General features: G+C 44.7%; 1 protein-coding gene across 2 annotated transcripts in view; it reads left to right on the top strand.

The window, feature by feature from the left end:
* Positions 1-12,062, top strand: part of POLG (DNA polymerase gamma, catalytic subunit) — a 795,283-nt gene that overhangs the window by 569,304 nt on the left and 213,917 nt on the right. For both annotated transcript variants that reach the window (XM_069222697.1, XM_069222698.1), the window contains exon 14: positions 11,291-11,451. In XM_069222697.1, the coding sequence (XP_069078798.1) occupies positions 11,291-11,451 (161 nt within the window). The remainder of the gene's footprint in view (positions 1-11,290; positions 11,452-12,062) is intronic.

The raw sequence follows: 12,062 nt of genomic DNA, 5'->3' as shown, positions 1-12,062 counted from the left end.
TTATTCGACATCGGATTAGTTCTGTACTCCTGCTCCGAGTTGTTGATAAATGATGGGTCTTTAATGGTGGCATGATACATGGTGCAATGGCTGTTTTATCGTTCAGTAAAAAGATTTATTAAAAAAAAAAAAAAAGATTAGGCAACAAAATACCTTTTGCCCAACAGACAACCCCAAACCCTCAAAGAGAACATGTAAGGGGTAAAAGGAGAAAAAGACGTTTGAGGGACAATGGGAGTCCAAACGAGACCCAAACCTGGAAGTCAGAACAGTTAAGGACACTGTCCATCCAGGAAGGGAGTGAAAATATAGGGATAGACTCTAGTTGTAACATATCTATTCTAAATGTATCTAAACACGTTAACACAGGATGAAATAAATGCATTAAGCAAAGGTCTGGGCTTTTGTCCTTCTACTCATTGTGACACAACACAAACACATGTTGATTTATATAGATTTTTAACACAACTTAAGTTAAAGAAATTCTTCATGTGATTTAGAACATCAACACGTGTGCTGCTATTTGTTGATCTTATGGATTTGTTAATGCTGTCTTATTTGAAATGTTTAATTAAAATACGGACTTCGAGTTTGACTGCTGAATTCTTTATATTGTGAATGTTGTTCTGCACGCAATTGGTTTTTATTACGTTCTCTGGATCATAAATTCTTGACTATATATGATATTAATCACGAGTGCTCCGCTATTTTTTGTATACTATTGCGCTGACAGGGAGTTTCCTTGTTACAACATACACACTGGTGGCAACAAATGTGTTATTGTGTTTTAGAGCACCATTATCAAAAAACGTTTGTAACAATTGTGAGATGTGCGACTCAGATACCACTTGCCTTATTTCAGTTGAATGTACGTTTAAATACCACTTCACCAGTTTTACTGTTGGACTTTCACCTTTTTGAAGATCCTTGGGTTCCACATCAACCGGAAGAGATCTTTCTGGTATTCTCTCAATTAATTTAATACACAATGACTATATTGGACACCAGTCTGTAAGCTGTCCCTCCTCATGAGAGTTTGATTAGAGAATTCAAATAATTTTGGAAAATTCTTGATGACTTCTCGGATGGCTTGCTCAGTTTTGAGAATGTGTGGTCTAATTGTGCTGCGCCTGGTGTTAGTTTCTAACACTTGCCTTCTCCAATTATAGCATTCTTAACTCACCTTTCTTCTCGGCGAGCACGTACACTGTATAACAAAGTTGCTCACGCTAAGCTTATTTTCACGGAGGAAAGACCGTCAATGGTCACAGAATGTCAGTACTGCTTAGATATCTTCTGATAATTACCCATTTACTGTTTGATGAAAATGCGTTTTATCAGTGTTATTTCCTGTAGCCAAGAATTAGAGTTTAGCATTGACTTCATTCAATCTTAAGGGTATAATCTTATAATTAAGGTTCATAATTTATGTAATATATCACACAGAGGAGGATCTGCAGATCTGATAAATCTAAGATAGAATCTGATTGGCTGCCACCACATTTTTAATATTATTATTACTATAAATTTGTGGAGGATCTGCAGTAAAAGTTAAAAGAAAAAGCCCCCTGTTTTTTTTTTCGATAGGACAGCTGTGCTGTCAAAAAATAAATAAAGGTTAGCAACCTTTTTTACTTGTAATCCCTGCAGGTGGGCCAGGGCCAGGAGGTTGTTTATTTTTAATTGTTTAGTGGAGGGGTTGTGTAGCACCTCTCCCTGAGCTATAAGGAGCCCCCCAGGATCCCTTTCCGTAGGGCCAAACGTATTTTTGGTTGCCGTGGGTGACCTTGCCCCACCTCGACACCCACAGCAATAAGAGCTGTTGAGGCAATGAGGGGGAGCTCCAGGCCCCCACATTACCTACTTAAGGGGTAGCTGCATTTGTTTCTCCCACTGAGTGAGAACAGCGTGTCTGTGCTCTCGCTGGGTATGAGCAAACCTGTGTCCCCTGCCTCAAGAGTGCTGGCATGTAGTTAAAGCTCTGTGAGCCTGTGCTGTTTTGGGCAAGCAACGGCAGTGCCCAGAGGATGGGATCCCCAGGACACGGCTACTATCGGGCTCTAGGGGGTGATGTGAGAGCTCCCCACATCCCACACCCCCGCATAAAAAATTTGACTGCAGGGGATGGGGTCCACAGGGCCCTTCCATGCCTTGGAGAGGGAGCCCCTACGCACCTCTCCTCCCTCCAAAATAAAACTACAGGCCTGGGTGATAGGGTCCCCGGGGCACTAAGGTGCAATTCCTCAGTAGGATAATATCGGCCCCAGGGGACGAACCCCAGGAGTCTTGAAAATGCTTGGATGGTTGCGTGGCCTTGAAATGACTCTGGGAGGGTTAATGCATGCCCCCTCCCTGTAATTAAAAAAAGATAACTAAAAAGCAGTGAATGTGAAATGTGCGGAGTAGTTGCTCATTTAGTATTCACTGCTCCAGTTGGGGAGCCCCCATAAAGACCTGCAAGTACTTTTTATATTTTTTTTATTGTTATGTTTTTTGATGCTTGTAGTTCCCCTAGAATAGGCAAGGGCATCTTCAAACTTTAAAAAAATAAATATTGTGGGGAGGGGGGGAGTTTGCAGGGAGCATATTTGATTTCCTACCAATACTCAAAACAATTGGAAGTCTCCTGAGTCATTGAATCCATGATCCCGGGAGAGCTTACCATAATTTTTTAAAGCACTCCAAGCTGAAGCTGTATGCTTTTCAGCTGAAGTGCGTGGGCCCCTTGTGGTTGGTTCTGTGGCTCCATTTTGTGGCCTCCAAAAACGATAAAAAAATAATTGAGACACGTTAATGTATTTTTCAAATCTTTATTGAAAATCGTTTGCAACAGTCACTTAGTAACTATTGCAACATGTGAACTTATAAAGTATACATTTGATTATAGTTATCAGTGACTTTTTGACAAAGACAACAGGTCTGTTTCATATATGTTGATGTGCTGACCACTTGATAAACCCAGTAGCCCAGCTGTTTATATTTTCGTGTTGTGATACCCACACATTCAGTTAGTCTGCCTTACTTAAAATGACACCCTTTATATTGTTATATGACACAGCTTTCCTGTGAAGGGTGTCAAGGCATGTGCCCGACCGCACAACATTGGCCTTACAGTGCGTGGGGGTGGGTGCTAAACTCCACACCATGTGTGGCCGAAAGTCATCAGTGATGTCATTGAACATGTCCTGAATGATGTAATATGTGAGGTCATAAGCAGTGTGTGGCAGGGGTGCAGGTTATAGATAGTTCCCTGAAATATAACTGATAACGTTCAGTGTATTCTGGGTTTAAAACATCAAATTAGGATTGACATTTTCACTTAACTATAATATCCCTTTAACCTTTGTGTTTTTTCCATGGAGTTTCTTGCATTTTGCTAATGTAAGTTAAGGTATTTTTTCTATGCCTGACTATAACGTCACAGTACCTTTGTTTTTTTCAGTGAATTTCATTGTGTTTTTTTTAACATAAAGTAAGATCTTATTGCCATACATATTAATACCGTCACTTTAACGTCTGCTTTTTTCAATTAATTTCATTTTTTTTTACATAAATTAAAATGTTATTAGAATTGTTAGGACAATGTTATTTTCAGGAACAAGAACCAGAGGCACCAAGAGCCAAAACGGAGTCCTTTTGGGAGCTAAGTACATGTGCAAGGGATAAATTAGTGTCTGAACACACATTTCCCAAAAAGAATTAAGGTTATTGTTATGTTTTTTTTTGCTCTCTCTGTAGGATTCTGGCTATCTAAGTGGTGTACCCAATTTAGGGGTACACCATGCAGATAGTCCAGATGACCCCCATTTGGTTTACAGGGGCTCACTTCAACAATCCCAAGTGCTCTATTTGTGGTAGTGTGGTCGAGCAAATTAAGCCTATCAGAGGGGAGTGTTGCCTATTTGTTGCACACACATTCAGTAAATGGGACACACACTCAATGAGAGGTCCAAGACCAATTTAGAAAAACAACACAGATTTTTATATATATATATATATATATTGACACCAAGATCAACATTAGTAGGGAAATGCTTTAGGTTTTATTGAATTTTTAAGGAAATAGCAAGAAAATGAAGTACTGTCAGATTTGTGGCATGAGCCTTAAACGCGGTTATGTTATCCTGTGAGAGAAACATACACTACACAGGGTTATTTGCAATGACGTCTCCTTTAGGAGTTACGGTCCTGGGGGGCCAAGGTCCCAAGTACCACCAGCAGTTTGGGTTTACCTCCCCTGGTGTGTCCGGGTGCAGAGGTGCAGGTCGCGTTGGTAGCCTTGAGCCTACAGTGGGAAAGGTTAAAGAGACCTGTCAAACCACAGAGTCTGCAGGGGGGTACTTGGGGACATGTCTGGCAGAACCCAACATGGGGCTTGGGTTGTGGGGGGCTCCTCGGGCAAGGGGACACAGGCTGGGGGGCTCGGGTGCAGAAGTGCTAGCTAGGTGGCCACTTAGCGTTGGAGGCTCCCACAGTTCTCTGTCAACATGCAGAAGAGAGAAAATAACACAGCAGGGCCACTCTGGATGTGTAACTCATCCGTTCTGAAGTCTCTCGACGTGCAGGTAGGTTTTGACAGCGGTGGTGTCTCAACTAGACACAAACAATCCTCGGTTGCAACGCAAGTGCTCCGATGGTCAGGGAATTGGCACGGGGGAGCTGCTGGAGGGTCAAGCATCTCAAAACTCAGTACAGAGATGGGGCTGACCTCCTAGAGCCTCAAAAACCTCCACCTGACATGCTGCTGTCCTGGTGGACCCGATGGCCATCAATGCGGTGTCCCGGTCAGTGCTTGCAGATGCAGGGGGATCAGTACTCCACCCCAAGCAAGAGGGCACTTGGTTGTTGATGCGCTGGACAGTCCTACATAGCTTTGGGAGGATGCACAGCTTTTGGACTAGTCTGGTTGGTACAATTGTCAAGGTTCCAGCACCAGGGAGGATTTGGCGCCAAGTGTTTGTGAAGTCCTCAGTTCAGGGGATTGGTCTTCTTGTGTCCTTCGGTTTCTAGTAGACAAATCTGAATTCCTGGTGTCAGGGGGGTCACTTAATACTGAATTTGAGTGACTACACCTCCTAGCTGACTACTTCCTGTGGAGAGTGGGCATTTTCCTGACCCAGAATTACTAGTTCACTCAAAAAAAGATGGTGGAAACCTTTCTAGAGTGTTCACTTCAGGTAGCCCACCTTAGGAGTGTGACTAGCCTAGAAGTGAGCTACGCCTCCTTAATAACTAATTCTTCCCCTGCTCTGGTGCCATATGGGCCTCAGGCAGAGGGTGGCATTCCACTGGACTGGGGGAAGCCAGGTTTGCATCTCAAAGGCAGCAGGGGCTTTGAAGCCCCTGGTCCTGATTTGCTAAATTGCTAGCCATCTTCCTGGAGATGTAATCACCTTCCACTGGAGGAGGCATTGTTTCTGGCCTCTGCGGGCCCTCAACTACAGAGGATCAGAAACTTGTTTGTGGTGGCATGCTGGTCGATACAAGCCAACCAGAACACTAAGACACTAATAGGTTTTCAGGGGCACATCTAAGGTGTCCTCTGGGTGTGTGTAAAAAAAAATCCAATACTGACGTCAGTATAGAATTATTAAGATGAGGTGTTGGATACCAAACACCATTAGTTTCAGTAGCTTGGTTACTTGTAATGACCAGCGCCCAGTTTGTGTCCTTATGATGGCGGCCTGATCACTTGCAATATCTATTGGTACAAAGTGTGCCAGAGCATTGAGAGAGCACAACTATAACTTGTAATGTGGCTTGGTTGTTTGCATGTGAAGGATGTGCATAGTAGGTGCTTGGCTGTCTGAAGGGAACAGGCTTTCCCTGAAGACTTTTGTATAAGGCAAAAGCTGTGCATAGTACAGGCTTGACCACCTAATGGGGCTTGGGTTTTTGGTGGTAAAGGGTGTGCGTAGTAGGGGCTTAGCCACCTAATGTGGCTTGAGTGTCTGGAAAGAGTGGTCTCTCCCTGAAGTCTTATGTAACAGGCCAAGGTTTTGTGTAATACAGGCTTGGCCATCAAAGGGTCCTGGATGTCTGGGGGTACTTGGCTCCCCATGAAGACTTCTGGACAAGGAGTAGAGTGTCCTAAGTAGGGGCTTGGCCTCCAAATGGGGCTTGAAGAGAGTGATCTCTGTGTGAAGACTTCTGTACAAGCCAAAGGGTGTGCATAGTAGGGTCGTAGGGACTTGGCCACTAAATGGGTCTTGGATGTCTGTAGGAAGTGGGCTTTCCATGAAGACTTCTGTACTGGGTGGAGCATGGCCACCTAAAGGGACTTGGGTGTCTGGAGATAGTTGACTCTCCATGAAGACGTCTGTACAAGGTAAAGAGTGTGCATAGTCAGAGCTTGGACACCTGGGCTCTCCGTGAAGACTTCTGTACAAGAATAAGGGTGTGCGTAGTAGGGTCTTGGCCACCTAATGTGTCTTGGGTGTTTGGAACAAGTGGTTTTTCTATGTAGATATCTGTACATGACAATGTGTGTGCATAGTAGGGACCCACTGTACTCCCGCGGGAGCCAGTGTGGACCTCAACTAGGCCCTGCGTCCAACACCTGCAGACGGCCAACCCTCAGCCACACATGGCCTGCAGGCAGACCCTGTGCCCATTCTCCACGAGTAATCAACCACTGCTTCAGATGCCCTTCAGTCATGCATGGCTTAGGGTTGGGCACAAGGCCTATTACTTTGGGCAACCAACCAGCCACAAATGACCAAACCCCACATTTTCCCCTCTTTACATTTTTTTTTTTTGTAGTCCCGCAAGACGTTCTCCAGAGCGCAGCGATCCTTTCTGGTTCCTATGGGAGTCACATAGGGCCATATGAGGGACTTGCTGTGCCCCGCAGGACTCTCACTGGAGCTGTCAATTGCTCCTGGAAGAGTACCGTGGGACCACTGCTACTTCTTTTTTTTTTTTTTATTGGGCCCAAGAGGGTTTCTTATGGGGACATTCAACCTCCACCCCTGCCAAAGACAAAGGGGGCCAGGTATCCCTAGCCTGTCCTTTTATACCGTTACTAATTTTATTTTTCATTTTTTCAGGACACCGGGACTGAGGGAGTTCCCATGTCCTGGAATGGCAGCCTCAACATTTTTCTTTTTTTGTTGCAGCCTGACACGGTACCGAGGCAGCTAACAGGAAAAAAAGCCCTAGTGACCAATCAAATCACTGTATATTTTCAACTTGCAGTCCTGTGGGACCAACTGTCCACATATCTCTATTTTTTTTTACCTTAATTACTCAAAAAACGGCTGAACAGATGTGCATCAAAGCATAAAACGCATGCGTTCTGCTTAAAGATCTCTCTTTCTGCCAAATTTGTTGTATTTTAGTTCAGCTGTGTTTTCTGTATCATTGTCTAAGTGTTTTGTAATCCACCCACTCACTTTGTCTCAGCCTACATTTGTCTACTCGCCTTCACTTCAGGAACATTCGTCAGTCTGTGCCATTAACAAAACAAAAAACAATCTTCCTATGGAAAGTCTGACCTAATTATAACTACACAGTGGTGGTCGTCACTAGGTAGATATAGTTAGGACAATGTTTCTGCAGCAAATGAATTTTTGGTTTACTAATAACTTTGGCACACTTTGACAAATCTTCATCAAAATTTTCAAAAAAAAGTCTTAACCACTTCAGCTCCTTTGAGGAAAGTTTCGGGGTGATCCATCAAGTGGCGGTAGAGGAAAAAACAGAGTCTCAAAACCATATTTCCCATGCCACTAAGATGGCAGAAAGGAATTTCACCAAATTTAGCAAAAAGCTAGATCTTGATCCAGAAAATGTGATTTTTTTTGTGATTTGATGTAAATCCATTCAGTAGTTTATGATAAATTAATTTTCAGAATTTCTGTATATAACACGCCGCGGAGGATCACTGGAGCCAACAGATCTAGAGGTGAAATCTGATTTGCCATTTTAGGACTAAGAAACTCAGTCCCCTGTCCTGAAAATAAGTATGAGGAGGCAGAGTAGTGATGCACTACCCCTGTAGGCATGGTTGAGGGGCAGAGGGAGCTCACCTAGGGCCAAAAAAGCAAATCTTTGTGAGCCCCCAGGGGTGGGCAAGGGCCGTAGGGGTTAGGCCAATTTCTTATATTTTTTTCAGGAGTGTGGTGTTCGACCCCACCCAGGGACTCTACTCCTTGGGCCTGCAATTTATTAATACACTGTTCGAGGTATTATCGGGCCTGGTGTGCTATCCCCTTGGGCTGCAAAGCATTTAAATATTAGGTGGGTGCCCACCTGGGGCACTGGGGCCATGATGCCACAGAGTGAGCCAAAGGGCCTCCGCACCCCCTGAGGGCTCCCCGGCCTGTAGGCTTTGTGATGTGGCAGTAGATGACTACAGTGGTTCACTGCTGCTGGGCAGGAGCAGATTTTTTCTGGTCCACTTGAGAGAGAGCGAGACCAAACCTGTGTTCCCTGCCTGCAGGAGTGCAGGCAGGGAGTTGAAGTTCTCTTTGCCTGCACTCTTGAAGGCAGGGAACTGCTGTGTTCAGGAAGATGGGTTCCCTGGCACACTGCTGCCATTTGGTCAGAGGGGATGGGGCATCAGAGGCCTAAGGATGGTTGGGGGTTACCATATACCAAATGGACTACATACGTGATCCAAGTGTTAAATATCACATTTAGGTTGTTATTGTTACTGATAAGGTGGCACAGTTGGTTGGAAAAAGTACTGTAGGTTCAAGGTCACAAATTTGACTGGGCCTGCATAGTGGGCAGGTGTGTCCCTAACCCAGAATCCTGTTGTTTGGTTGTGACCCCAGCCTAATCAAATCTAGTGTGTGGGTGAAGACTAAGCCCTGTCCCTTGAGTCCAGTCCTGGAGTGGTACACCAAATATGCTCTCTAAAGTGACAGGGGACTACTGTCTTTGTCACGGACTCAAGCATGTGTCACAGGTTCAAGCATGTAGTGCTTTGTTGGCAGCATACTATGCCATTATCCTAGTGTGACCTGAGCTTTTATCTGTTGCACATGAGTGGTGGACTACTTGTCCACTTGTTAGAAGTTCTGCTACTACAAGTGAGCATGGATCTCTGCACTGAGATCTCAAGCGCATGAGTATATGCATGTGTGATTTGCATGTTACATACACTGTGTATATGTCTGTGAACTAGAGTGAAGGAGGCCTGTCAGTTGGGTTTTATTTTGGAACCTCCTGGCCTGCTCCTGTGCACTAGATGGAGGTGAGATTAATGTCCCATGCATTAGAGGTGCATTTCTGACACTCCAGTGACTGGAGGAAGAATACTGTAGGGTTTAGTTAAAGATTTCATGCTACATCATGGTTTATAATGTTATTGTACCTGATATAAGAACATGGTATACGTTTATATAACAGGCTGTTGCTGTGTGAAGAGCAGATCATTGTACACAGCATAGTGAATAAAGAAAGTTTACTACATGAAGGAAACTGGTGTACTCTCTATTTATACTTCACAAATACCTAGACACTGAAGTATGGATAGAGGAGATGAGCAACGATGAGAACTCCTTGTCTTTCTGTTGTGGGTGCTCCATCCTGGACACAACCCTGATAAGAGGCACATCACTCTAGGCAAAGCTGAGTCTGGAAAACAGCCTGAGAAGGGCACATAAAAGAAGACCTGGCCCAAACTGATTTTGGAAGTAAAGACAGAGAATACACACTCCCTGCATGCTGTACCTGCTCAGACTGCTTCTGAAGAAAGGCTTGTGCTGCCTGACAGCCAGCGCCCCAGAGCAGAGGGAACTTCACCTGAAGTCTGACCTGAAAGTAGAGCTTTTTCTTGACCTGGAACACCTGCAGGATCCTTCCTGGAAGAAGAGGGATGAAGCAAGCCAACCCTGCAGGAGGTGTGGATCCTGGTAATCGTGTCTGATTGAAGTTTGTGGAAGTGTGACGTATGTGCTCCACACTCAGAGCAAGTCACCATCATTGTAAGGATTCACGGTGCTGCAGAAGTGTGTATGAGTGGACCGCCATGCCAGACTTGCTGTTGTAGCCATGGCACCTGCCCCAATGAATGCCTGAATGGTTTGTGCCGATCAAGAAGAGACTTCTGCTAAATTGCAGCACTCGCCAAATGTGCCTTAATTGACGTTGTTCTCACAGCTGTGGTACTTTCTCCAGGTGTGAATGAGCGTTCTGTGCCACTGAAGAAGAAACCCACGTAAGCCCATGGAATGTGCCCAAGTGTGCCCATACAGACTTGTATTGCACCTAGTCCCTTGGCTCTTACTCAAACATGTGCCCCTGCGGGTTACTGAACAGCTGCCTCAAAGTGCTTGCCAGTGTGTGCCTGTGTCATTGTATGGCTGGCAAGGCAATAGCTGGAACTGCACCAGATCAGACCCAGTTGCTGCACTAAAGTGCCTTAAATTGACTCAGCTGCTGCTGTCCTGGATCTGTGACCAGAAATGGACTGCATCACTGCTTCTGCCAGAGAGGACCAAGTCGCTAAGTCAACAATTGACCTAGTCCAGAAGGAAGGAAGATCTGCCGCAATCAGCAGGCCCAGACCAAAGGTATCAGAAAGAGGTCTGTTGACTGAAGACAACTGCACACCTGCCTCTGAAGGAAGTGGATGCACCTACAGCTTGCATGCCTTCTTAGATGTCAGGAGGGCCAGGACTGAGGAGGGGGATGCCAGCGCAAGGCCTTATGTGGACAGGGACTGCGTGGTCAGACAAACATTGAGAGACCAAGTGCTTGCTGGTACCTACCAGGTCGTAGGAGGGAGCACTGCAGCTATGCCGAAACCTACAATTTGTTACTTAAGATTAAGGGAGGTGGAAAGAGGCAGAGAAGGCCTCCTCACCGAAAAGTAATAGTCCTGCACGAGAAAGTCTGTGTATCTGATACTTTTGTGTATTACTCTCTTTTACTGTGTGTTAAAATACTTATTTTTTCCAAAGTGCTGGACACTCATGTTATCACACTTCTGGGTATCTGTTCAGTGCTGAGCCTGTTAAATCCGCAGACAAACCCCCTGGGAAGCCTATGACTGCTTACCATTGCTACCACTGAAAGTCAAGTTCTGAAGTTTTTGTGCTGGGCTCAGTTTGCAGAGCAATAGCAGGACGGATCCTGTAACTGCAGAGGCAAACAACCCCACCTCCACCGCTGTGGCCCAGTAGCCCCTGGTTGCCCTGGGTCACCTTGAGCAGGCTTTGATAGCATCCAACATTCTGGGGCATGTTAGATGAGAGCTGATTTTCTATTGGGTTTTAAAAATTGAACATGAAACAAGCCTATTTGTGCTTTATGAATGCAATGTTTGTGTTATTTTCAGGACGGAAATGATAACAATGTTGGCAGCCCCTTTGCAAAGGACTTCCTTCCTAAAATGGAGGATGGCACCCTGCAGGCTGGGACTGGAGGCACCAATGCAACAAGAGCGCTTGAAATCAATAAAATGGTATCATTCTGGAGAAATGCACACAAAAGAATCAGGTACATTGTGAACATTTACTACGTGTTTAGACAAGGCATAAGTACTGATCAGTTTTTTCATTTTAAATGTAGAATCTTAAATTAGAAAAAAGTGAAAGAAAAGCAGAACTGGTATTAAGATGGGTTATATGAACAGTTTACATACCTTCAGTGATGCTCTTTCTGGTGGATACTCAACTTTAAATTCCATCACCTGTAGAAAATTCCCAGACTGCCAACTGGATCCAAAAGATTTAAGCAGCATTTCTCCTGCGCGCCAGTGGCACCGTGCAGCTTTGTGTCGATTTATTTCCAGCCTGGAAGTGAGGATGGGGCTGCACATAAGTGCCACTCCTGCAAGTTAATACCAATTTCTTTCTTAACTCTTTCTGCGTACTTAGACTCAGAACTCAACAACAAACCAGTGAGCAGATCATCTCTAATGTGGGATTTTTTCAGATGGGGAAAAAGAGACCATTCCACAGAAGGGGGTGGTGGAAGAGAGGTGAAGAATCTGCAGTTAGAGTATCCATGAGAGAGAGCATTATAACTAACTGATGGATGATGAAGACTTTTAACCACTAATTCCTCACTTTTAGGATAGATATCAGAGCACTACATTGAAAGGTGAT

This window comes from Pleurodeles waltl, chromosome 3_1, assembly GCF_031143425.1.
Source record: "Pleurodeles waltl isolate 20211129_DDA chromosome 3_1, aPleWal1.hap1.20221129, whole genome shotgun sequence".
NCBI classification, from domain to species: Eukaryota; Metazoa; Chordata; class Amphibia; order Caudata; family Salamandridae; genus Pleurodeles; species Pleurodeles waltl.
The sequence above is the reverse complement of the archived record's forward strand: the minus strand, read 5'-3'. Positions and strand labels throughout refer to the sequence as shown.